Source organism: Selaginella moellendorffii, unplaced genomic scaffold, assembly GCF_000143415.4.
Source record: "Selaginella moellendorffii unplaced genomic scaffold, v1.0 SELMOscaffold_10, whole genome shotgun sequence".
In the NCBI taxonomy this organism is placed as follows: domain Eukaryota; kingdom Viridiplantae; phylum Streptophyta; class Lycopodiopsida; order Selaginellales; family Selaginellaceae; genus Selaginella; species Selaginella moellendorffii.
Genome location: NW_003314271.1, coordinates 2,379,379 through 2,402,501, shown reverse-complemented (window position 1 = coordinate 2,402,501; position 23,123 = coordinate 2,379,379). Strand labels below are relative to the sequence as shown.

General features: G+C 47.0%; 6 protein-coding genes across 12 annotated transcripts; 3 read left to right on the top strand and 3 right to left on the bottom strand.

Annotated features, from left to right (window-relative positions):
• Positions 1-74: 74 nt before the first annotated feature.
• On the bottom strand, positions 75-1,811 carry LOC9631446 (WD repeat-containing protein 5). Its single transcript, XM_002968225.2, has 2 exons — positions 977-1,811; positions 75-513 (listed from the first exon to the last, which is right to left on the bottom strand). The coding sequence occupies exons 1-2, from the start codon at positions 1,625-1,627 to the stop codon at positions 226-228; spliced, it is 939 nt and encodes a 312-aa protein (XP_002968271.1). The 5' UTR covers positions 1,628-1,811; the 3' UTR covers positions 75-225.
• Positions 1,812-1,871: 60 nt separating this feature from the next.
• Positions 1,872-3,341, top strand: LOC112345800. The gene is made up of 2 exons (XM_024673255.1): positions 1,872-2,130; positions 3,023-3,341. Exons 1-2 carry the CDS (start codon positions 1,915-1,917, stop codon positions 3,137-3,139), a joined length of 333 nt encoding a protein of 110 aa, XP_024529023.1. The 5' UTR covers positions 1,872-1,914; the 3' UTR covers positions 3,140-3,341.
• A 1,282-nt stretch (positions 3,342-4,623) lies between these two features.
• Positions 4,624-5,978, bottom strand: LOC9631445. Its single transcript, XM_002968224.2, has one exon. The coding sequence runs from the start codon at positions 5,812-5,814 to the stop codon at positions 4,867-4,869; it is 948 nt and encodes a 315-aa protein (XP_002968270.1). The 5' UTR covers positions 5,815-5,978; the 3' UTR covers positions 4,624-4,866.
• Positions 5,979-7,115: 1,137 nt separating this feature from the next.
• Positions 7,116-8,729, bottom strand: LOC9650508. The gene is made up of 3 exons (XM_024672976.1): positions 8,697-8,729; positions 8,529-8,647; positions 7,116-8,453 (listed from the first exon to the last, which is right to left on the bottom strand). The coding sequence occupies exons 2-3, from the start codon at positions 8,640-8,642 to the stop codon at positions 7,218-7,220; spliced, it is 1,350 nt and encodes a 449-aa protein (XP_024528744.1). The 5' UTR covers positions 8,643-8,647; positions 8,697-8,729; the 3' UTR covers positions 7,116-7,217.
• A 2,943-nt stretch (positions 8,730-11,672) lies between these two features.
• Positions 11,673-14,464, top strand: LOC112345865 (probable ADP-ribosylation factor GTPase-activating protein AGD14). Of its 7 annotated transcripts, none has more exons than XM_024673475.1 (13): positions 11,674-11,783; positions 11,846-11,960; positions 12,028-12,089; positions 12,154-12,241; positions 12,306-12,367; positions 12,429-12,495; positions 12,587-12,844; positions 12,910-13,698; positions 13,757-13,795; positions 13,854-13,919; positions 13,973-14,027; positions 14,092-14,122; positions 14,231-14,464. In XM_024673475.1, exons 2-13 carry the CDS (start codon positions 11,865-11,867, stop codon positions 14,442-14,444), a joined length of 1,827 nt encoding a protein of 608 aa, XP_024529243.1. In that variant the 5' UTR covers positions 11,674-11,783; positions 11,846-11,864; the 3' UTR covers positions 14,445-14,464. The 7 variants fall into 7 exon arrangements, with proteins under 7 accessions (XP_024529244.1, XP_024529243.1, XP_024529242.1 ...); XM_024673474.1 differs by having other exon boundaries at positions 11,842-11,960; XM_024673472.1 differs by having other exon boundaries at positions 11,833-11,960.
• Positions 14,465-16,961: 2,497 nt separating this feature from the next.
• LOC9650506 (protein SCAR1) lies at positions 16,962-20,207 on the top strand. The gene is made up of 10 exons (XM_024673465.1): positions 16,962-17,444; positions 17,521-17,684; positions 17,759-17,882; positions 17,935-18,070; positions 18,121-18,182; positions 18,231-19,041; positions 19,092-19,169; positions 19,226-19,342; positions 19,391-19,675; positions 19,737-20,207. The coding sequence occupies exons 1-9, from the start codon at positions 17,290-17,292 to the stop codon at positions 19,427-19,429; spliced, it is 1,686 nt and encodes a 561-aa protein (XP_024529233.1). The 5' UTR covers positions 16,962-17,289; the 3' UTR covers positions 19,430-19,675; positions 19,737-20,207.
• The last annotated feature ends 2,916 nt before the right edge of the window (positions 20,208-23,123 follow it).

Genomic DNA, 23,123 nt, shown 5'->3' with positions numbered 1-23,123 from the left:
AATCCGTGTCGGGGTAAATTCATTTTCTATATCGAGGTTGGCGTGGATTTTATTTGAAATTATGGCGCGCAAAGTTTAGGTCACTTAGATGGTAAGATTTTAACTTTAATCACAAACCCACTTAAGCAACTCGTCGATCTTCATCTAGAAATCGCCTTCCGACCAGGCTTTCGATCGATCTCCGTGTGTGAGAGAAAGAGAGACAAAGCGAGAACTTGGGGCTCATCACCCTTGTACCCAGATCTTGACGGTCTTGTCCTTCTCCAGAGCTCCCGACGCTATCTTGTTCTCCTTCGGGTGGCAGCACACTGAGAGGACGACGTCGGTGTGCCCCTCGAGCTTCTGGACGACGCTCTTGGATTGCAAGTCCCACAGGTAGATGCAGTTGTCCTCGGAGCCGCTCACAATGTACTTGCCGTTTGTCACCGAGAAGGCCGAGAAGATGCAATACTTGTTGTTGACATGCCCGGTGTAGGTCTTCAAAAACTTCCCCGTCTGGTAGTTCCACAGCCTCTGCGTAAACCAAACAGCAAGGAACGCGTTATCTCGCGTCGAGGAAGAAAAGAACGAAGCAGACAAAGAACGCGAGAGTCTGAGAAATAACAATCTAACGAGAGAAAGTTCAGAAGTAGGAACGAGGGAGTCAATCAAGCTAGATAAAAGAAAGAAACGAGAGAGTTCAATGCTAGCGCTAGAGAAAGACCAGAAGAAAGCGTCCTCTCACGTCGAGATAGAGAAGAAAAGAACGATTCAAGAGCTTGGAGGCCAGAAAAAAAAAAGGCGAGTCTGTGAAACGAGAAACAATGAAAAAAAACGAGAGGAAGTTCTAAGTGAACGAGGGAGTCAATCAAGCTAAAGAAAAGAAACGAGAGAGCTCAATCCTCGAGCTAGAGAAAGAACAGAAAAAAGTTTAAGTCCTTGCCAGCCGAGCTAGAGAAGGGAGCAAAACCAAAGTGAGAGAGCTTCTCATACGTACCACGGTGTTGTCCAGCGTTCCAGCCACGATGAACTTCCCATTGGGCGAGAACTTGACGAACGAGACCGGCGGGTTCTCGTCGTCGATGAGCGTCTTGAGGCAGTTCCCCGTCTGACTATCCCAGATCCTCATCAGCCCATCGTAGCTGCTGGAGACGATGAGCGATCCATCCCGGTTGTAGTGCACGGCGGTGACGGGGTCCGAGTGCGCCGGGAGCACCTTCAAGCACTTGCCCGTCTTCACGTCCCACAGGCGGACCGTCTCGTCGTATGATCCGGACGCGATCACGCTCGACTGGGGGTTGAAGTTGACGCAAAACACGAAGTTGGTGTGGCCCTTGAGAATTTTGAGGCATTCGCTCGTCTCGCAGTCCCACACCCGGAGCGTCTTGTCGTCCGAGGCGCTGCAAACGTAGCGCGAGTCGCTGGACCAGGCCAGGTCGGAGATGCCCTCGCTGTGGCCCTGGAGCGTCTTGAGCAGCTTGCCATCGTCGGCGGACCACAGCTTGATCGTCTTGTCCGCCGAGGAGCTGCCCAGGAGCTTGCCGTCGGGGGAGAACTTGACGCTGGACACCGCCTTCTGGTGGCCCGTGAGCGTCATCTTGAGCGCGTAGGGCACGTAGGGAGGGGAGGAATCCGCCGCCGCGGCCATTCTCTCGAGCTCTGGAGATCGGCGGGAATGCGCAGAGCTAGATGGATCGGGAGCGCCAAAGGCCTACCTGATGGACCGAGCGATCGATCCCCGCCGCGCGCCAGGGCGGAAGGGACGAAAACGAAGCTCGCGTCGCGCGCGCCCTGGAAAAGCCCTAAGTGCTGTCGGGTAACGGTTCGAATCCTCTCAAAGTTCTTGCTTACGCGCGAAAAAACCCTAAAGTGTTGCTGTGTACCGGTTCGAATACTCTCAAAGCTCTTGCTTGTTTTGCCCTAATCTGGCGAGGAATGGCGTCGACGCAGCAGGAGAAGGTCCCGGCCGCGGCGGCGGAGCAGCAGCACAAGCGTAAGTTCCCGATTTCTCTGCCCGATGTGCGCGGCTCGCGCAGCCGGCCAAAGTTCTGGCTCGAGATGTTCAAATTCAGCGTCTACGTGACGATCCCGGTGGTTCTCATCTTCGGCTTCTCGGCTGGCTCCGACGCGCTCAACTGGGCCATCCGCAATGTGAGTGAATCGATGCATTGCATTCCATCTTCATTGCTTCTCAGGGTTTTGTGGTTTTGTCCAGCTTCTCGTTTCTTTTTCGTTTCCATTGAGCAGTGCGATACTTTCTCGCAGCTTTCTCATGCTAGATATGTTTCCTTCTGGAACTTTGTCTGCTGCTTTTGCGATTCTTCCACCTTCTTAATGGTTTCTCCGTCCAGCTTCTGTCCAGCTTCTCTCTTCTTTGTTCCTTCCCATCTTCTCGTTAAGCGGCGCGATACTTTCTCGCAGCTTTCAATGTTTCTCTTTTCTCTCTGACTCGTTTTGCCTTGTTGTTAGATAGACACTTGGCATGTTTCCTTCTGGAACTTTGTGTGGTACTTCCTCCCAATCGTTTTTTCTTTTTTTTTATTCTCGTGAAGAAGCGTGATACTTTCTCGCAGCTTTCTTGCTAGATACACACTTGGTATGATTCCTTCTGGAACTTTGTGTGGTACATCCTCACACTTTTGCGATTCTTCCATCGTCCTTCTTAATGCTTTCTTTGTCTTTCGGCTTGCCCGATTGTTCTTCCATTCTTTTTTCTTTCTGGCCGTGTTTCTAATTTCTAAATAGATAGTCTCTTTTCACAAGGAAAGAAGAAGAAAATAGAACTTTGTCTTGATTGTTTGTGTGTTTAAACTAAAAGAAATGACGACTGTCTTTGCGATTTTCCTTCTCTTTCTGCGTCCAGCAATCAAAGTTTTCTTTGCCAGCGTTTCCTATGAGAATGTGTCTTTGCGCGATTGTTCTTTCTTTTTCTCGCTAGCTCGCTCTTAAGCTGTTTCTTTTCTTTGTTTTTTCCTTCTTTTTCTCCACCTATCTTCCAGCTCGGTCTACTAACGAGATTCGATTTGGCTCTCGATTTTTGCAGCGAAGCTACGTCGTCTACCCTCCACAGAATTCCAAGCCTCTACCGCCGCCAGAATTCTTCATGGAAGTTGCCAGAAGGAGAAGAGAGGCTCGGGAAAAGGCGGCAAAAGATCTCTGAAGGACGATGGAAACAGAGAAGTAGAAAAGGAAACGAGGACCAGGTCTGAAGACGCTCGAGAGAGAGAGGCGAAGCGAATGTTATGTGTGAGTCTTTCTCCTGAGGAACAAGGTATTCAGGCCCGTTTGCGTCATTGCTTACATACCTTGGCTTCACAGGAACACTAAGATATAGCCATCTAAGTGCTTTGTTTCTTCTTTCTGCTGTTGGGCCTTCCTTGTCAAAAGCGTTTGTTTATTGTTACACTACACAGGAACTGCTTACGTATTCTCCAACAACTTGCATCGCCAAAGGGGTCCCATCGATCGACTCATCAGAATGCTACCCGGTATAGTCTTTTTTTTTTCTCTCCTCAAGTCTTGCGCTGTCCTGAAGTGTTTGTTTTCTTCCAGTTGCATCGCTAATTCTGTGTGTGTGCCTTCCAGGTAACAGGCCATCTCCGTTGTCCATTTGCGATTCAAGTATCACAAAGCGCAGTAGCAAAAGGAACAGGAACAGTGATCTACGCTTATCTTTAGAGCCGACAAGTTGGAATTTCTCGGCCAAAGAAAGTATGAGGTGGTACTTACATGCAAGCAAAGGTGCTTCAGCTCTTCCTTCTCATATAAAGCTTTCGAAAGCCTTCCAAAGTAGGTGGCAAGTGGATAGAACGGGAAAGCTTTGAAAAATTGGCTTTTGGGCGAGATTGCAAGGAATGGGGGTGCGAATCTCTCCGCCAAACACCGACGACTTTCTGCTCAGTTGGCACACAGGGATCTGGAACGCAAAGCGCACAACCCAGCGGAAGAATGCAAAAACAATTCCCAGAGGTCGGGCATGCACGTTGGTTGACTCGTGCTTGCACAGGAGCTTGTGATCCAGCGACGGGAAACGTTTTGGCTCTGATATGGACGTCGCGTGCCGCAGAGCTTTGAAAGAATGAGCCGGACACACAACAAGTTTATAAAGTCATCGCTAGCGCATGAACATACACAAGGGGGAGAAGGGCTACTGCCGTCTTCGTCGCTTCGTTTCTTGGCGGCCGCCGACGATCCAAGTCAGTCGCCGGGAGGAGCAAACGCCAGATTCGCCGCTTAGATCTCCTCTGGATGATTGAAACGCCTGCATGTCGTGCGTGAAAACTCGAGCTCCTGGCGGGGCGAAAGTGGTTCTGATCTCCACTTCTTTCTCCATCGGAGATTCTCGGCCCCAGAGGTTCTGCAAGCGATCTTGGTTACGTCTCTCGACAGCAGCGCAGCAAACATCATCTCGTCAGCGTCTTAAATGCGATGTTTTTTAACGCATTTGGATGAAGCGTGCAGTGCAACCAACAATCTTTATGGTGATCTGTTCCGGGTCTGTTCTTGCTATACGATTGTGCGAGAGAGAGAGAGAGAGGGACGAGACGAGAGGCGCACGGAAGCGCAAAATCTTCCTTGCCCGATAAAACTCTGAAAGGAACCGGCGAACCATCCAGCCTCGCTGTTGCCATATCAGAGAAAAAATGCCCAAGAACACAAAAAACTATCTTTATCGAGGACTGAAAGAGCGAAACAAAGCTTGATCGACACAAAAACCCCGGTCGAGGATGAACTCTATCAGCAGGACGAGACTGAGAAATTATCGATTCCAACCTGGCGAAAGTGGAAGATTTCTTATGTACAAGTACGCCAGCCTCATCGTCCTCTCGGAGAAGGAACAGCGATTGAGCTATCCAAAAACCAACAGCGAACCTTTCGTCTTCCTTTCTAGTCCTTGACGAAGGCGAAGGCCATGTCCCGGAAAGCCATGGTAGCGGGCGACTGCATCGGCCCAAACAGCTTGCTGCGAGGAGAGAGGCCGTGAAACTCGGAAGAAGAGGAGCTCATCGTCGTCCAGAGATCGAACTCGGGGAGGAAGTCCGCGTGGGAGATTCCACTGGGAGTGAAAATGGGGGACCATGGCTGCTGCTGCTGGATCGTCATCTGTGGAACGTAGACCGATGGCTCGCCATTGGAAGCGAGCGAGGAGGAGGTGGAGAAGGGATTGGGGAGGAAGTGGCGGTGCTGATCTCCAAACGCGAGCCCCGCGGCATCGAAGCTGACCAGGGGGCTTTTCGGCGACGCGAGCAGTGGATTCGCCAGGCGGTGGAAGGGATTGCCCGAGTCGGAGCTGGATGCCGGCGAGAGGAGGAGGTGCTCCACCTTGAATTGCTGCTGCAGGTCGGAAATGGAGGAGGAATCGTCGTCCCCGGCGGAGGAGGAGCGGAGGAGCTCTGGATCTTCGGCTTCTTCGCTGCTGGGCGAGCCGGATAATTGGTGGTGCCGGTGGCGCTGATTGATCACTGGCTCCTCCTCCACGATCTCCCGCTTCCAAGGAGAGGAATTCCTGGCAGTGGTGGGCAAGGATCTGGGCGAGTGGGATGGGCTGCTGGGCATGAAGGTGGGCAGCACTGCCGGCTTGGAGGTCTTGCATCGCCTCCGGGTGTCGGATGATCCGGTGAGGCGCTGGACGAGCCACATGAAATTGGTGGCGTCGGTCTCGATCACTTTGGGGGAGTACGTGTGGATGATCACGGGCTGCCGGTACTGCACCACGGGCAGCGGCACCGGCGGCTTGCGGATCGCCCTGGAATCCTTGCTCATCTTGAGCGCCGAGGGCCTGCTCCTCCTCGCGCTGGCGCCAGTGGCGCCACCGCCGCTGCCTCCTTGATCCATCACTGCGCTGTGCTGCTGCGGCGCGGTGTTGTAGCGATCGAATCGAGGAAAAAACTCGCCAGAGATCCACCCAAACCTGCGAGAACTTTCCTGGCGGCGCTGGAAGATCCGGCCGGATTTTCGGATGGAATTGGAGCGGTACACCACACCCCGCGGGGTCACACTTTCCTCCGAAGCGATTGAATGGAAATGATTTGGGGAAAAGCCTCTCTCATTTATATACCGCGAAAGAGAAGGGGTATATTCCGTCCGTGCGAGGAATCGTGCTTGACGGCGTCAACGGGCAGACGGGGTCTGGGCACTGCCGCGTGGAATATAACGAACAGTATATCTCATTCCAAGGTTATAGGGTCAAGGTCAGTCAGTCCAGGTGAGGCAGCGGTTGTACGGGTCTGGCATACGAACACCGCGTACGCGTTAAAATCCTTATAATCCGGATTTTGCGGAAATGTGGCGTCCATGATCCATCCAGAAGAATGTATATGGAGAGCAAGAAATCTCTCTTTTCTTAGACTAGGCAAGCTATGGCTATGGTAACAACGCACAGTTTTATCAAAGTTCCATCTTGGTGGTCCTGGGAAAAGAAAAGTTAAGTGAATTGTTGACTTTTGGGATGCCAAAGGGGGAAGGTCAAATCTCGTGCCGGAATCGCTATTAGGGCAAACCATTAGAAAACTTGTTTCTTGTGTTTAAAAAAATAGGATGTTGCGAGGATCCGCGGAGGTAGCTTCCTCAACACCTTCCTCGCTCTTGCCACGTATGCACGTACATCTGCGCCATTAATCCCCGACAACGACGCCATTTTCTCTAGGAGAATATTCTATACCTTTTTTCCAGCACATGTAAAAAAGCTCTGGTTCCAGATTTTATTATTATTCTTTTTAATGGGTGTTTAAAAATCGTACACAACCATTGCTTTTCTTATTCCTATTTATGATTATTAAACACCAACTAGGCGGTGGTTTACAGTGGACATAGCGAGCATATGGATAGATAGATTTGTCAATAGAACACTCTTTCAAGAAAAAATCAGCTTTTTTTACTAAACTTGCACTACAACTTTGCATTGAGTTGGGATCACATATAAGTGTTTTTTGGCCTTTTCTTGTGTTAAAGGCTTTAGAGGCTGTAACGGTTAAACTTCATTTCTGATGTAGATCACAATTCCTAGTTGAAACGTATAGCAGTTGAGATCACAGGGCTAATCAACAAGGAGCATCTTACAAAATTGTTAATATTGTTACTAATACTGGACAAAATTGTTAATATTCAATTTTAATTTCTTTACCTGAAAAAAAACATTAGAACAATGATTGATTTCCATTTTGACTATCCAGAATCTTACATGTTTTTATCACTAGCTTTCCACCATCTCAGTAGAAAAAAAATTCCTCTTTCGAAGGCTAGCTTTTCTTCGTAGCTCGCAGCTCTTGGACCAATCTCTTCATCTTGTCCAGCTCTTGCGAAGTTTCGACCAGGACAATCCCCCTCTGGTCGTGGATCATGCAAGCCTTGAAGATCTGCCCGCCGCAGCCATACTCGACGATGTAAGCGCCGCCATCCTCCTCGAACTGTCTCACAACATGGCTCGCCAGCCCAAGGCTGATGGATCCCTCCTCCCTCTCCATGGCAAACTTGTGATCTTCCCACTCTTTTGGAAGGCGGTGATCTCCCTCTCGCAAGAACAGGCTCATTCCTCCACCCCTCTCCAGTGATCCCGTGCCGAAGCTCACGATCATGGTGTGGTGGTGCGTTTGCTCCGGGAAATCAATCACGCTGCCAACCTTGACGCCACCTCTGATGATCCGAGCGATCTTCTCCACTCCATGCATGATCCCGGGGAGCTGGGCGATGGCGACGAGTAAGATCACGCGGCAGGAGCAGCCCCCCGACTCGAGCGCTAGCAGCAACTTGTCACACAAGCTCTGAAGATCACCGTCCTGGCACCGGCGAAGATCCGCGATTATAAGCTTGACGCTCCGCTTCTCGGCCAAGAGCCTGACGATCCATTCGACGCTCGTCTTGCTGCACTCGCGCACCAGGTATGGCGAGATCTCATCGCCGCCGAGCTTCTCCTGGAGACGAGAGTACCAACCAAGTGGAAGCGGCACAAGCTTGAGCGTCTTCTTCTTCTTGGCGAGCTTGGAGCAAGCCTCGGGTTCCACTGTCGCCCACTCGTCCAGCTCCTCGTCGCTGATCCGGAGCCTCTTCTTGAGCCCGGAAACGCTGGTAACGTAGCTTGGCAAGATGTTGCTGGCGATGCACTCCTGGAGCAGCCTCTCGGCGATCAACCTCCTGTTCTTGAGCTTCTTCCCGAGCTGATCCAGAGAAGGCACGTCCATCTCGCAGCTCGGGAACTTCCGGAAGAGGCAGGCCTTGCTCGCGAGCTGCTCGGCGACGTAGAGGAGCTCTTCGTTCTCCAGCGCGCGGATGCTCACGAGGCTGGCCATGGAGATGGAGTTGCTCGGCAGGCCTCCTCCGGTGGGGAGCCTGCCATCGCCCAGCGGGAGCTTTCCTTGCGCGTTGAGCTCCAGAGCCTCCATCCATTTGTCGAAGACGTGATCGTCCGAGGCGAGCAGCCTGTGCACCGTGAATGTATCACGGGCATCAAACGCCGAGTTGACGAAGCTCTCGAATTCCTACAAAGTTTTCAGCCTTTGGTTTTCTTTTTCTCTCCATTTTTCTGTTTGTTCTCTCTTTCTGAGAACACTTGCCTGCCATTCTCGGGAGTGAGCCTTGCCCCGGCTCGATTTTTGGGGCCGACCCATTTCCACCCATTTGCTCCTCGCGTGTCTCAGGGTCGCGTGGAATGGCTCCGGAGATGTCATGTCCCCTGGAAGGTCTGATTAGTCTGGTGCACAGACAGATGAAAGAGAGCATACCTCGGAAGAACCACAGGAAACCCTAGATCCTTGAGTATAATCCCAAGAATCTTGTTTGCTCAAAGGTCTAGGTTATTAATATTTCTAAGTTTTTCATTTTCAATTGTTGCTGAAAATTTTCATGGGTCTGCACCTCTAAAAGATTGTAAGATTTAATATTGAGTGTTGATTGTGATTTTATTAAATATAATTTACAAAAATGGCAATAATATTTCCCACATTCAAAAGTAATATGTAGTGATGTGAAAATAATAATTTAAAAATATATATTTATATTAACTATTAAACATATAATAGTGAGCTTGCATATGGTCTATTGATGATAGTTATTTTATATGGCACTTTAATATAGTTAAATGATTTATATGAAAAAACTTAAATTCATGTATTTCATGTAATTTTGACCTTTTTTATTTGTGTTTTATATTTAAATGAGGCTAATAGCTTATATTATCTTTATCACTAAAAAATCTATTTCAAATTATTATTAAGTTATGAGACTGTGAAGTCTAAGTGTACAGCTACGATGCAATATTAATATTAACATAGTGGGATTTTAATAACCATTGAATTGATTTCAATCTGAACCATATATATTGGGCTAATCAAATATGCTCATTTACACTTTTGTTTTATTTGTCAACTGCAATTATATAGAATAACTTCATTTGCTAATTGGAAAAGAAGCAATTGTATAAATCAGTTATTTTGACAGAAGGTGGGGAGAGTATTTATAAGGTTTACATAAGGCCATTGTGTTTCAAAATGTCATCATAAAATCCTAGATTATGGAAAGAAAAAGAAACAATCCTCTTACATAATAATGAAAGGCATGGTCATGTGATAAAAGAAGTCTTAAATGTCAATGGAACTTAGTGGTCAAACATTCAAACTTTAACTTAATAACAATGTTGGGGAAAAATGTTGGATATTGGGGAAAAGTGTTTTATATGTTTTTGAGCATCTTAAGAATGTTAAAGTGTAGTCTTGGGATGACCACTTATAAATGAATGGCCTAGTTTTTGAGAGACAGAACTAGGGCATTTATTGGATTACCAATAAGACAAAGGTAAATAAATATAATTTTAGTGTAACAAGCTAATATATCAGTAGTATTTTTTAGGTGTCTATTATAGAATCTCCTTATATGAGCTATGGTAGACTTGTGTCTGGTAACTAAGACTTTGTGAGAACAATCCCTGGAAGAAGAGAAAACAGAAGTTTGACTATGGAAGACAATAATGAAGACAATATAAAATCTTCACCCCAGTGCAAAGGCTAAATGGCATAGATGTTATCCACAAGGCTAATATGTCCCTAAGTTGGGAATAAATGTTATTCACAGGGTTAACATGTTTGAAGTCAAAAATAAAATTTATGAAGGTTGTATGTGAGACTCCTCAAAATGGTTAAAAGTGTGATTAAATTACTAAATAAAATGGAAAATTTAATCACTTACAAAACTTTTTTTATAGTCGGATCAACATAAAGATAAGAAAATATTCAAGTATACACCACAAGGAGGATATATTTGTTCCATTTGCTTATAACTCTATATTCATGCTAACCATACAAGCTTGTCAATTGCTCCTCTAAGACTTTTGTAATTGCCAAGGTGCTCAAATTCCTCAAGATACTACTATCTGAGGAAAGTTTAAGCTACTGGTGTTCAAAGGAAATGGTTTTATAGATGAGAATTAAGATATACTAAGAATCATGGCATGCATTTCCTCTTGTATCCCTTGTTCACAGCCAAGGAGGTGAATAGGTGGTTCATTTATGGTACAATTCTCTAGGTAGGATTTGTTATGTCTACTCATATTGATGGAACATGAATAAGGATTAGTTATTGTATCATCCTAGAGGCTATGAGCTTAGTTTGGATTGGCTGGAGCAAAAGTTTAGCAAAAGTCTGTTCAAGTTTATGTAGGTTATAAGTCAGATAAGAGTTCAATTAGGACCATCTATGCTCTAGGATTGATAGTTGAAGGATTACTTTATTGCGAATCTAAAGAAGTCCCTATTCCAAAAGATGGAGCACCATATCCCTATAATATTCGAGCAAACGGTTCAAGATGTGTCTATGTGATTAATGGCTATGTAAGAAGTTAGACCATTTTAGCTTCTAATTTGTGGGCAGTAAGAAGTAGCACCTAGCCATAAACATATATTGAACATATATTCTTCACCTCCATGTGAATATCCTCATTTGATTGCCACTGTTTTTCATCAAATCTCCTGTTGGCACTAATCTTGAAAAGAACCTACTATTGAAAACAACTCTGAAATCCCCAACTCACATTTATCATTATAATAAATCATCATTTTATCATTTATCATTTATCATTAGACTTAGATTGGGCTTCACCTTTTAGTCTTAATTTATTCTTCTTTAGAGAGCTTTTTCATAGAATCTCTTTAAAATGGCTGCAATCCAATGGTGTTCCCTTGTTGCCTAGAGTGCTCAGTGAGGAGCTCAAAACTCAGCCATTCTTTGTGGAGTTGTAGGGAGGGAATCTTTGGGAGTCTCACAATTGGCTGTAAAGACACAATGCTCCTGTGTGGAGGAGTTGCAAGTCGGAGTGGCAAAGATACATTTGGCACATGGAGAATCTTGCCACCTTTGTAGGCGAGTTAGGCAGATCATGTACAGCAGTTGTCACTAAAGGCCCTAGCACAAGGAGGAGCCGGTGACCAGTTCTAGAGCAGTTGGAGAGCTGGGAGACCAACGAATCAATGGGGCTGTGTCTCCCAAAAATCAACGGGGTTGCTGCACAGAGCATCAGCGACGCAAGGTGGCTTGATGGGCAACAATTGCTGCAAGAGGAGAGCTGGGAGCGGCCAATAACAAGCAATAACAAGCAGAAAGTCCTTAGGTGAGAGGAGGAAGAAAGGGTTACATACATCAGAGTTTGGCTTTACCCCTTTGTTCCTCTACTCCTGTGTTTAAGGGTTTGGTTTAGAAAAAATCTAAATCTAAAATTTTATTAAACACGTGTATATTCTGTTGGATACTCATTTTCTCTTTGTTACAGTCCAGATCTGAGTCGGGCGCTCCCAGCAAGCCTTAGCCCGCATTGCGTCCAGGTGGGTAGAGATTATGCTGTCCAGGATTGGCAATCCAATTCCAGCCTAGATTCTCTAGCTAGAGATCCAGCAGGATGTGTGATGGCTCCCAGCAAAGAGGACGAGAGACACGAGAAGATCATCCGTGGGCTGCTTAAATTGCCTGGAAATCGAAGATGCGTCAACTGTGGTAGCCTGGTATGACAACGATTCTTGGGTCTTATCCCCTCTTTCTTGAGAATTTATCTTTTTTTCTCTTAAGCAGGGACCGCAATATGTGTGCACTAGCTTCTCCACTTTCATTTGCACACTTTGCAGCGGGATTCAGTATGTTTATTCGTTCCCTCTCTTCGATCTTTTCTCGTTTCCAGTTTCTCACTCGTACTTACAGTCGAGAATTCTTGCATCGCATCAAGTCTATTTCCATGGCCAAGTTTACTGCCGGGGAAATCAGCGAGCTCCAGTCCGGTGGAAACGATGTATGTATCTAAATTTACAGTAGCAGCAAATTAGATTCACAGCGTTTTTCACTTGTTCGTGTAGCAAGCTCGACAGGTTTTCCTCAAGGCATGGAACTCGGACAGGAACATATTCCCAGACAGCAGGTACTTAGATCCTTGACGTGTTTTTAGGAGAGCAAAATGATTTTTTTTCGTTTCTCATCAGCAATCCCGATAAAATCCGCGAGTTTATAAAGCTTGTGTACGTCCAGAGGCGTTTCACTGGAGAAAAGGTATAACTATACAACCAGTGTTAAACATGACCGAAAGTTCTTCTTCCCTTCCATTCTCTTTCTCTGTTTTTTTTTTTTTTTTCTTTTCCAGCAGCGTAGTCGTAGTCCAATGCGTGAAACTCCTGAATATCGCGAGGCTCGCCCCTCTCCTCGTACGAGCTACGGCGGACTCGCGTACGGTAACCGAGACTTTGTGAGAACAATCCCCGGAAGAAGAGAAAACGGGGGTACGACTGTGGAAGACAACGGTGAAGACGACGTGAAATCTTCGCCCCAGTCGCCTCCAAACCAGAAAACAGCCAGTGGTAGTAAGAGGGAAACGGTCATTCGCCAGTTTCTACAACCTCCAGTAAGAAACATTCGCTAGTTTCTTCTTGGTTTTGCCGTTTGATCCTCTGTTCTTTTTCGTTCCAGGTGGAGAAACGAAAGAACCAGCAGCTGCAAAGAAACTACTCTAGCGGGAGCATAGCGCCGGACCAAACCAGTCCCGTAGCTCGACCTCCACAAGTCCAGCGCTCAAACTCGCTCTCTCTCAAAGATCTCATGACTGACGAGAAAACTTCCCACCAGCCAGACAATCCAAAGACGCCACCACGATCTGCGACAAAGTCGAGAAGTCTGATCGATCTTAATACCGACCAGCAGCAAAAGGTACCACACTCTAGAAGCTCGCCAGTGACAACCAAGTCAAGCTCCACACCGTGTCTGGTCGATCTCATCTCCGGCGACGCAAGCAACCACGAGAGTGTCGCCAGTGCAAAGTTTCGACACGACACCGATGGCAGCCGCGACCTGATCGATCTCATCTCTTCTCCGGAGGGAGATTCCTCGCAGCCGATGCAGGTGGATCCTTTCGTGACAACGAGTTTCGCGGGTCTTGATCTGGCTGCTGATCCTTTTGCACGTAGTGGACCAGTTCAAGCTCAAACAGGCACGAATTTCACGAGTTTTAGCGCTCCTGGACCAGCCAATCTTCCACAGTCCATTCCATCAGAAGTTTCACAGGGAGTTTTACCGGGTGCTCCCCCGCAGTTCCCGTCGAGCTTTCCAGGAATTTCACCGAATTTTACCATGCCGCCTTCAGTTGGCTTTCTACCAGCGGCGCCGTCGCCATCGATTTCTTCTTCGGGTGGCTTTCTATCGAATTCTGCTTTGATGACTTTCCAGCAGTTTGATCCAGCAGCCATGAACGTTGGAGTACAAGTGAGTGATCTAAGAGACTACGCATTTCTCTCACATACGATCTCTTTTATTGTTACAGGGAGCTGGTCATCACGTGAACACTTTCGGACCTCCATCGGTAGTTTTTTTATACGCAGACTTTCTTGCATGACCTCCCTTTTGTTTCTTCTCTCCAGAATCAAAGTCTGGGCTACTTTGGAGTGTCAACCAGTGTCAATCCTTTTGACCACTCCCAAAGTCAGGTAAAAGGGGAACAATTATTTGGAAAAACTCTACACTTGAAATGTTTTTTCAGTATGCCCCTCTAGGAACTACACATGTACAAGTGCCTCCAAATTTTTACCATCCAAGTAAGAACCTGCAGAGACAAAAAAAAACAGAAGTTAACCTTGATTAAACCGGTTGACATCACAGATTATCATTGGGAGCCCACTCAAGTTACCATGTAAGCGTTACTCTTCATATTTTTTTTAGGATGCTCTCTCTTTACAGGAGCTGGCACTCAAAAGTGATGTGGTGTTCGTGTAAACCTCTAACAGGCAAATTCCTCCAGTGTTCCAGCAGCACCATCCAACAACAACAGCACCATCATCGTCCTCGTCAGGCAATCCATTCGCATAAGACGACACCAAATCATCCCAAAAAAAAACATAAAAACACATATAAAACCACAGAGAAAAGTATTTAATATGGGGAGGAGGGCCCGTTTGCTTGTTGTTGGGTTGTTGTTGCCGATTTGTTACAAGAAAACGAAAAAAAATCCTTAAAAAATACAAGGTCCACAGCACAGAGAAAAATGGTTAGAAGAAAAAAAAGGGGTTGTCTTCACCGAATATACCACCACAGGGCGGTAGAATATACTGTCCCAGTTACTTGAGGAAATTAAGGCATAAATCGGGGAAGCTCTTTCACCTACCGACCGCCTCCCTCCTTTTTTCTGTGTTGTCTTTCCCTGGCTGCGATTTTTTTTTTTTTTGCCTGTGGCTCCTCCATGGCTCCATAGCCAGAGCTGTGCGAGGAAGGCCAGGAGGAAGAAGAAGATTCTGTAGTGCTTGAGTTTATAGCGAGGCTTTGCAAGTAAAAGAAAAAAAGAATCCTTACAAGTGCAATGCTGCCAGGTATCGACGAGGAAGAGGCCCAGCTGCGACTGACGCTGTCGCCACCGGGTGGAGGCGGCGGCGTGGCGGCGGCACCGGCGGCGTCGCGCGCGCCCGCCGCTCATCTCCACCACGAGCGCCCGGAGGCGCCCAGCGAGGAATCGAAGAAGGCCCGCCGCCAGCTCCGCTCGGGATCGGCGTCGTCCTCCTCCAGCGATCAAGCCGCCTCGGCGGCGGTGGCGGCGAGCAAGGAGCTCCCCCCGCCGCAGCGATCCAGTCACCACCACGGCGGTGGCAGTAGCGGGAAGGGAGATATCATCGTGCCGGCGTACGCGTGGGCGAGCGAGCGGCGCGCGGTGGTGCTCTCCCTTGACACCCTGCAGGCGGCGGGGATCGACAAGGTGGCCGGGGACGTGATGTGCAAGCGGTGCGACGGCCCGGGCAGCGTCGAGGTCGGGGTGGCGGCGGGCTTCGCGGCGGTGAGCAACTACTTCGTGACCCACCGCGACACCATGCACGATCGCGCTCCCAAGTGCTGGACGTCGCCGCGCCTCCTCGACTGCTCGCTTTGCCTCCAGACCGACTGCGTCAAGCCCGTCATCCACGCCAAGAAGCGGCACATCAACTGGCTGTTCTTGCTCCTCACGCAGACGCTCGGCCTGTGCACGCTGGACCAGCTCAAGTACTTCTGCAAGCACACGCGCCGCCACCGCACCGGAGCAAAGGATCGGGTGCTCTACCTCACCTATGTTGGCCTGCTCAAGCAGCTCCACCCCGCCGGGCATTACGACTGATCGAGTTTGATCCATCCACCATATCCTTTCAATCGCTGGAAGCTCCATCCGTCCATATCCTCGTGCTGGCTGAGTCATCCTTACCCAACTCCATTGCTACTGCTACTATTACAACTCCTGCTGATCATGCCACTCATGCTTGCTTGCTTACTAAGTTCACTTCTTACTTGCATTTACCCACTCACTCAGTCACTCACTCACTGCTAGCGATGGCTGACTCCATCTCTCTCACCTTCCATGGCATTACCACTCTCTTGTTTTGTGATCTCCTTGTCTCCTGTTTCTGTTTTGGAATGATTGAGTTTTGTAAGAGCTGCTCCAACCTGGGCTGCTAATGCAATATGATGCAACCTTTCTTCTCTTGGAACTTTGTTATATGCTTTGTTCATGAATGCAGATGAAGCTTTTCAGGTGTACATAGTGATTTGGCTGGCGACGTGATTGATCATGGGCTCAAGAAGGTAAGATGTCTCTGGATTCCAAACTGTTCTAAATCGGTTTTGCCTGCTGCTGCTTATGGGAAAAACTATGAGCTTCTACGGCTCTAATCTGTGTTACAAGCTGTCGAATCTTTGTTCACAGTTGTTTCTTAATCGAGTGTATTCAGGTAGCCTGACTGAAGTTACAGACATTCTTATTACTTGCATGGTTGATTGTTGTGAGTTGACATGTGTTTTTGGGAACTTGATCCCAGTATGTTCTACTCTTGGTTTTGAAGGTTCCAATGCTATGATTATAGCTGGAGAGAACTCTAGAAGAAATCAACATCTTGGGGGAGAGGGATTGGATTATAGCGAGATGGTTAGAGGTAATCTCTAAATTCTTAGTGCTAAAGCTCTAATCTGTTATGAGCAAGTTGCACTTGCTTCATGGTTTACTCTTGGTTTTGAAGGTTCTAATGATCTGATTATAGCTCGAGACGAACTCTAGGGGGCTGTAGCGAAGTTAGAGATAATGTCCATTCGATCTTAAGTTCTAAAACAAGCTGTGAGAAAGAACAAGTTAGATTGTTCAAGGTGATGCTCTAAGTTTCCTACACAAGTTAGGCTCTCAGTAGTAAGCTTACTTCGAAATTGATTCTTTCCATTCAGGTCAAGGTCTAAAGACAATGCGTATGACCATAACATCAGGACAAATTAGTTTTGACATACCGTACAGAAAACATTTGGGCCATGGCTGTGGCGGGAAGTGAAAAGGTTGACCCGCCGTACAAGTGTATTTTGTAGGAGAGAGAAAAGCTTCTCTGGCGTGGATCATTGCGTCTGTCACTTCCCGCCGTACTATTGCCATGTAATGTGGATTTTAGAGCGCCCCGCCATTGGTGTGAGAAACCGGTCAGCGAGGATCTTGGACGCCCGCGATGGCGCCACGTCCATCGGCGTGTGACGTGGCGGACGATGGGCCGTGCATCCCGGGACTCTCAGCTATGGCGAGTGTATTGTGAGCAGCCGGCTATCTTTTCGATAGAGGGAAGGGAGCGTTCCTCGCGCGCGGCTAGGGTTCCTCTTTGTCATGCCGCGGCTGGAATGCATGTAGGCGCCGCGGTGTGAGCGCGCGGGATTAATGCAGGTTCTCACTCCTCGATCCTCGAGAAATTTTCTTTCTTCTTCCTCCTACTTGTGCGCCGCCCGCCTGATCTCGGCCTGCATTGGATTTCTGGCGATCGGCTCGTGAGCGCTGCGGGTGATTTGGTCGATCGTCGCCGAAATATCGCTCCTGGGATGCCTTTGGCAAGGTACGAGCTCCAGAGCGAGTACCGTTTTGCGAATCCCGAGCTGTACAAGGCCGTCCCCAAGAACGATGCTGAGGCGCTGTTCGAGAGCATCACAATGGCGGCACTGGCTGGGATCGTGCGACAGCTTGGAGAAGTGGCAGAGTGAGTGTTGTATGTTTTTTTCTTCTCTTTTGGTCTCATTCTCTTGTCTTTACTCTTGTCTATGCGTGTGTGTCAGGCTCGCCGCGGAGATTTTCAACGACTTGCATCAAGAGGTCGTGGCGTTATCCTCGAGAGGGAAACAAATCGCTCGGCGAGTGGAAAGGCTCGAAGCCGAGCTACCTACATTGGAAGAGACCGTCTATTGCGAGTCTGATCAGCTGAGCTATGCCTTTACAGAAGGTATTCCTTTTGCTTTCCTTTGCTTTTGCTTTGTGATAAATTCTTTTTTTTTGTTTTTTTGGGTTCTCAAGCAGGTTTTCAGTGGCATCCGACCATTTTCGTGAAGCAGAATCACTTCTCTCAGCCGGAGCTTCCCCGCTTCCTCCAGCAGTCGTATGATGACTGTAGAGAACCCCCGCGCTTCTTTCTCTTGGACAAGTAGGCAATCTGGATTCTTTTGCAGTTTGTATTAGTTGATTTTTGTCTGTAGTTTTGACGTTGCCGGAGCGGGAGCTACGCTGAGGAGATATACGGACCCTTCCTTCTTCCGAATTAAATGGGCGAATTCGGAGCTTTTAAAGGCGGAGAGGCTCCAGACTGGGCGGCGCGTCAGAGAAAGAGGGAAAGTAAGTCGCGTCTAATGGGTTGCTGTAGCGTAATTGACAGAATTTTGCAGAAACGTGAAACTAGTGGTGTTCATGATACCCGACAAAGTATCACCCCGGAAGCTAAGCTCAGGTACGTTTTGTTTATCGAAAAAGTATCAACTGTTTTGGCTTGCATTAGTTTCATAGAAGCCTCAAAGTTCATCCACAGTGTGGATGCATTCTTGGACCCGTATCTTGCTGATGATACCGACACGGAACTACGTGCGTTGAAAGTGGAAACGCTTCGCATCAGCGCCAAGGAAATAGAAGAAAACTCTCTGCTCCAGAAGAGGACGAGGCATACGACGTCAGCGACCGACAGTGATTTTGTCGACGGTGCAGAGCACTTCGTTGATGCTCTCACGAGCATAGAGCCGGATGCAGAAATAGAAAATGAAAAGGCCAGGTGCAGTACGTCCAGCCGAACATCCAGTGGGTCAAATCAGGAAGCTGCTTTTCCAGTTAAACAGGAGGCCAGAGCGACGCCACCAAAAGACTTTATCCAAGAGGATCTGCCGCAGCGTAGTCCCTTCAATGTTCAAGGAGCGACCGAGCTTTCTTTCTACTCCAGCACGTCACCTTCCGAGATTTCATCGCCATCCGCGTCGCCATCCCTGTCGGATCTATCTGAAGAGTCGTACTCGTCGCAGCAAATATTCAGTGTGCTGGACTCTCCTGTAGTGGGGATTGGAAGAAACGCAACGAAGGAACGGGAGGTTTGGACCGTGCCCTTCAGGCCGAGCTCACCTTCGGAAGCAGCAAGTTTTCCCGATGAGGCACCACCTCCTCCTCCGCTGCCTCCGAGCAAATGGAGGGTTGCGAAGACGCTTGTTCCCGGGGATGTTTCGTCATCACCAGCGCCAGAAAATTTGAAGGACCAAGGAGCTCCCGTTGGCCACCAGCACCATGACATACTAATGGATTCCATTGTTTCTCATGACAAGGATACGGTAAGTGTTTTTACTTTTGAACTTCTGAAAATTGCAAACTTATTTTTCAGCTGAGAAAGGTGACCAGTGATCCTCGGGCGAAATCGTTTGGCAGTCGTGAGGTCTTACTGGAGCAAATACGCTCGAGGGTAAGAATTCATATCATGGGTGAAAGAATTGTGACAAAGAGCATGTTTTGTTCCAGTCTTTCAATCTAAAGCACGCTGCCCAGCAGGAGAAGGAGAAAACTGAGACTCCTTGCCCAGCAACGTCCAGCGTCAACGTCGCTACGATCCTGGAGAAAGCTAGTGCAATTCGCCAGGTATGCTGCATTTTCCTTGATCGTTGTTTGATGATTATTGTTGTGCAGGCGCTTCAGGGGAGTGACGACGAAGAGGACTTTAGCTAACATTTCGCATTTTATTTCTCTTTTAAACTAAACCGCATTATGCGTTGCTGCCTTGGTGTTTCAGTTGAGCAGGAACTGTCTACGAATTTGGTAACACCAACCTCTTAAATTATCTGAAATTTGCGATGACAGATGGGAAGGCAAATTTGCTCAAGGAATCCAAGCTGGAAAGGCCCTTCCAGCGGAAGAAAGTGCTGCTCGCATTGACACAGTATGAAGACCCCGGCCTCTTGCTTCTAATCTCAGGTACAAATTATCTTTTGTATTTACAGCATCTGCTAATTTAAAACTTCCTTTTTTATCACAGGACAGGCATTTGGAAGTTTGCTTGGTTCTCTCTTTCTCTCTCGCGCTTAGACTTGTGGATTTGCAGTTGCGCAAGGTGTTGCTTGCACCAAAGGAGTGTTTCGCCGGATTTATCTCGATTGCCCGACGTTCGTCAGCTACGATCAGTGCCAGAACTGCTGCACAGCGACTGCTCGCTGCACTACAGGAACGTAAGCGTGGCTTGCAAGGGTCGAGGCAGCTGGTGCCCCCTGTTTTCCTTAACGGACACTCTTGTCAAGTGTGGCGGCGTGGTGATTGTCGATTGCTGCGATAATTGCTGCACGATCAAGTACACGAACTGTGCTCTCCTGAACAAGAACAACCGGACCATTGTGTGCAAAGGGATTGGATTCGAGTCTACATAATCAGCGCTCCCAAGCCGTTTGACAAGTGATCGACCTTTTTGTCTGGCTTAAACTGAAATTAATCTATGGTTTATTCATTTTTTGGAAGTGATGCAAAAGTAATAAAGCATATTGTAAAAACAATGCTGTGAGAACAATGTTTTTTTCTTTTTTCTCTTTAGGAGCTGCTTCTTACAAGGATGTTCTTTTATCGTCCATTTTTGCTGATTGATCAGCATACGTGAGTTTGGGCACTTTTAAAACCAGTGTGATTTGTGGTGAATATGAGATTGTTTTGACTCCAGATGTTGCACACTTCATCCCTCCAAACGACCATTGCTTACTCATTTACCACGGCAAATGCTTCCTCAATTTCCCACTCCAACTCCATGGTGAAATTACTCTCCTCATCTATTGGAAATTCTTCCTCCATTTGCTGCTCCAGCTCCATGACAGAATCGTTTTACTCCTCACCCAAATCGAATCGAGTGCCTTGGCCCTGTGGGTCGCTGAACTCCTCAAGACCCAGTAGTAAATCTAGATCATCACCATCATCAACTTTGAAATCCCTGAGAAAGTTCTCCTCGTCCTCCACGGAAGGGCCCTTGTCCTCCAAATCCATTTTCAATTTCTGAACCTCCTGGAAAATCTCCTTGCCTTGCATGTATCCCTCGAGGTCACAAGCGTTGACTGGCAACGATTGATCCCGGCGCTGACTAGGGCATTGACCCACCTCTATCGCGCAAGGAAGACACTGCCCCCTTGACTTCTTTTGCTGCTGCTCCTTCTTGGGTCTCTTTCTTGGACAACCACCATCTTCCTTCTTGGCTCGTTTCGCTCGTGTTGTTCCACCTAGGGTGAAGTGCTGTTTGCACACCGTGCACTTGTAGCGTGCTTGGATCAGTGGTTTTCAAAATAGTCAAACTTGGTGAGTGCCGAAGGATTGCAGCCGCGTGGGCAGAGCAGATGCTACTGTCGCAAGAAGGCCATGAGTTCCTCCATGCTCCCAAATGTAACAAAAGCCTACTGTGATGCCTGTGAATCAAAGACTGGGTAGTCTTTGAGATGGTGGATGTCTTTAACCAACACGCCTCTCATTTTTCTCTTCATACTTACTACTAGAGAGATGAAAATAATCTAGGTATTCTATTAAACTTCAAAATCTCATTGTGAGAAAGTGAACTTAAACCCTCTAGGAAATAACTCCAAGCATCTTCATCACTTATATTGGCAATTATAGTGCGTTTTTGAGCAAACGCATTAATGTAATACATAAGATCCCCTTTTTACTTTTAACCGCCACAACTCTATGTGAAGTTTTAGACCAAGATCATCCGACAAATATTCCTTGTGGATACGAGACTGCAACTTAGTCCAACTTTTAGTCTGCCCTTTTTCAGCACATACTTGGCACCACCAAGTTTTGGCATGATCGGTGAGAAAGGCTTGCACACATGTAACTTTTGTACGATTATCTATGTTTGTTTCTATGAAATAATTTTCTATATAGTCTTCCAAAACCTAATAGTCCTACATGCCCTTGAAATTGGGTGGTTTTGGAGGCTTGAACTTTGAAACTAGTGCAACTGAAGGGGGTTGCAAAACTTCATCGTCCTCAAAACTTGAAAAAGAGTCTGATTTCTTAGGTTTAGCTGGTTTAGCTGCCTCAGCTTCTTTCTTCCTCTTTTTGTTCTCTTTCTTCAACTTACAAATTTCCCTTCGCAAATTCTCGATTTTGACTTTCTGAGCCATATACTATAGTGTTGCAGTGTTTATTTCTTCCTCTTCTGACTTAGCCTCAACCTCTTTCGTAGCATCTCTAGCAGAATTTTCCTCCTCTTGATTCCCCTGTCTAGAGGTTTTAGTGTCATCAGCATGGTTCCTTTTCACCATCTCGCTAGCTACATGTATGCCTCTATCAGTAATTGAACATGTATACAACATTCTTATCGAATGGTGCAATCTAACTAATCTTATACATGTCACTTTGGATCTACTAGAAAAATCTCTACATATGTAACTTGAGTCAGAAAATCCAATAAAAGTTGGATAGGGATCGTTGAGACTATTCTTCTGATACCAAATGTAACGCACCTAAATTTGGACCCGAACTCCAAGCCTGTTGCACTATGAAACGAGAGTCTAGTACAATCCCACGAACAAAAACTCCCTGTATCCAACACCTACACGCAAAATGGTATCAGATAGTGTTTGGCACAATTTTGGCATACCAGTAGCCTAACACAAGGAGGAGGGTGCCTTAGCAACTAGAGGAGCATGAAGCTTAGGCTTAGACCCAAGTCAGATACAGAACAAGGAGTGGCATAGCCCAATGGGAGCTAAACTAATGTCTTAAGTGGTTAGATATGCATTCCAACCACTATCTCTATTATACATTTGGAACCCCCCCCCCCCTTGAGGAACACATGTTTTGGGCTGTCACCCTAAGCCTCCCTTAGTACCAAGAGTTAGTCTTTGAGACAAGCTCTAAATTTACTAAACATGGAATGTCCTTAGATTGCGAATTTGAATATAGGATGAACACCATTGTGTTCAGGACAATTTCTACATTTCATAGATGTGCCAAATGAGTGAGTCTAGACTATTTCCATAAATATTTTTTGGGATTGAAATGAGATTAACACAAAAGGCATGAGAACAAGGGTGTTTGGCAAACACAGTAAGTTATCATGTAGTGATATTGAGGGATTAGACTCAATATGCGAAGGTTTTTGCTAAGCTAGTGCAAGATAGAGTAAAAGAGAATTAACAAGTCGGATTAAGTATGCTTGGGTAAATAGACACTTAAGAATTCCTTCCTTATGCTCATCCGACCAAGTACAGATGCTAAGTCTAGTTTACTAACACTTGAACAAGAGGGGCTATTAAAATGAACCAGCAATATCGACCTTCTGCAGTTATGGCAGTAAGGAGGTAAGGACTGGCCGATAAATATATTTCAATACCTAAAGTCATATTTGCGACAGATGGAGTTTGAGATGGGTTTGAAATGGAGTCTAAAA

Bases quoted from the DNA above. Each gene is read 5' to 3' on its own strand.
- LOC9631446 (XM_002968225.2), bottom strand. From the start codon at position 1,627: ATGGCCGCGGCGGCGGATTCCTCCCCTCCCTACGTGCCCTACGCGCTC. The intron at 514-976 runs GTACGTATGAGA...TGGTTTACGCAG, and splicing joins GAACGCTGGACAACACCGTG to AGGCTGTGGAACTACCAGAC.
- LOC112345800 (XM_024673255.1), top strand. From the start codon at position 1,915: ATGGCGTCGACGCAGCAGGAGAAGGTCCCGGCCGCGGCGGCGGAGCAG. The intron at 2,131-3,022 runs GTGAGTGAATCG...CGATTTTTGCAG, and splicing joins TCAACTGGGCCATCCGCAAT to CGAAGCTACGTCGTCTACCC.
- LOC9631445 (XM_002968224.2), bottom strand. From the start codon at position 5,814: ATGGATCAAGGAGGCAGCGGCGGTGGCGCCACTGGCGCCAGCGCGAGG.
- LOC9650508 (XM_024672976.1), bottom strand. From the start codon at position 8,642: ATGACATCTCCGGAGCCATTCCACGCGACCCTGAGACACGCGAGGAGC. The intron at 8,454-8,528 runs GCAAGTGTTCTC...AAAACTTTGTAG, and splicing joins CTCACTCCCGAGAATGGCAG to GAATTCGAGAGCTTCGTCAA.
- LOC112345865 (XM_024673475.1), top strand. From the start codon at position 11,865: ATGGCTCCCAGCAAAGAGGACGAGAGACACGAGAAGATCATCCGTGGG. The intron at 12,368-12,428 runs GTACTTAGATCC...GTTTCTCATCAG, and splicing joins AACATATTCCCAGACAGCAG to CAATCCCGATAAAATCCGCG. The intron at 14,028-14,091 runs GTAAGAACCTGC...TTGACATCACAG, and splicing joins TCCAAATTTTTACCATCCAA to ATTATCATTGGGAGCCCACT.
- LOC9650506 (XM_024673465.1), top strand. From the start codon at position 17,290: ATGCCTTTGGCAAGGTACGAGCTCCAGAGCGAGTACCGTTTTGCGAAT. The intron at 17,685-17,758 runs GTATTCCTTTTG...GTTCTCAAGCAG, and splicing joins GAGCTATGCCTTTACAGAAG to GTTTTCAGTGGCATCCGACC. The intron at 17,883-17,934 runs GTAGGCAATCTG...TTTTGTCTGTAG, and splicing joins CGCTTCTTTCTCTTGGACAA to TTTTGACGTTGCCGGAGCGG.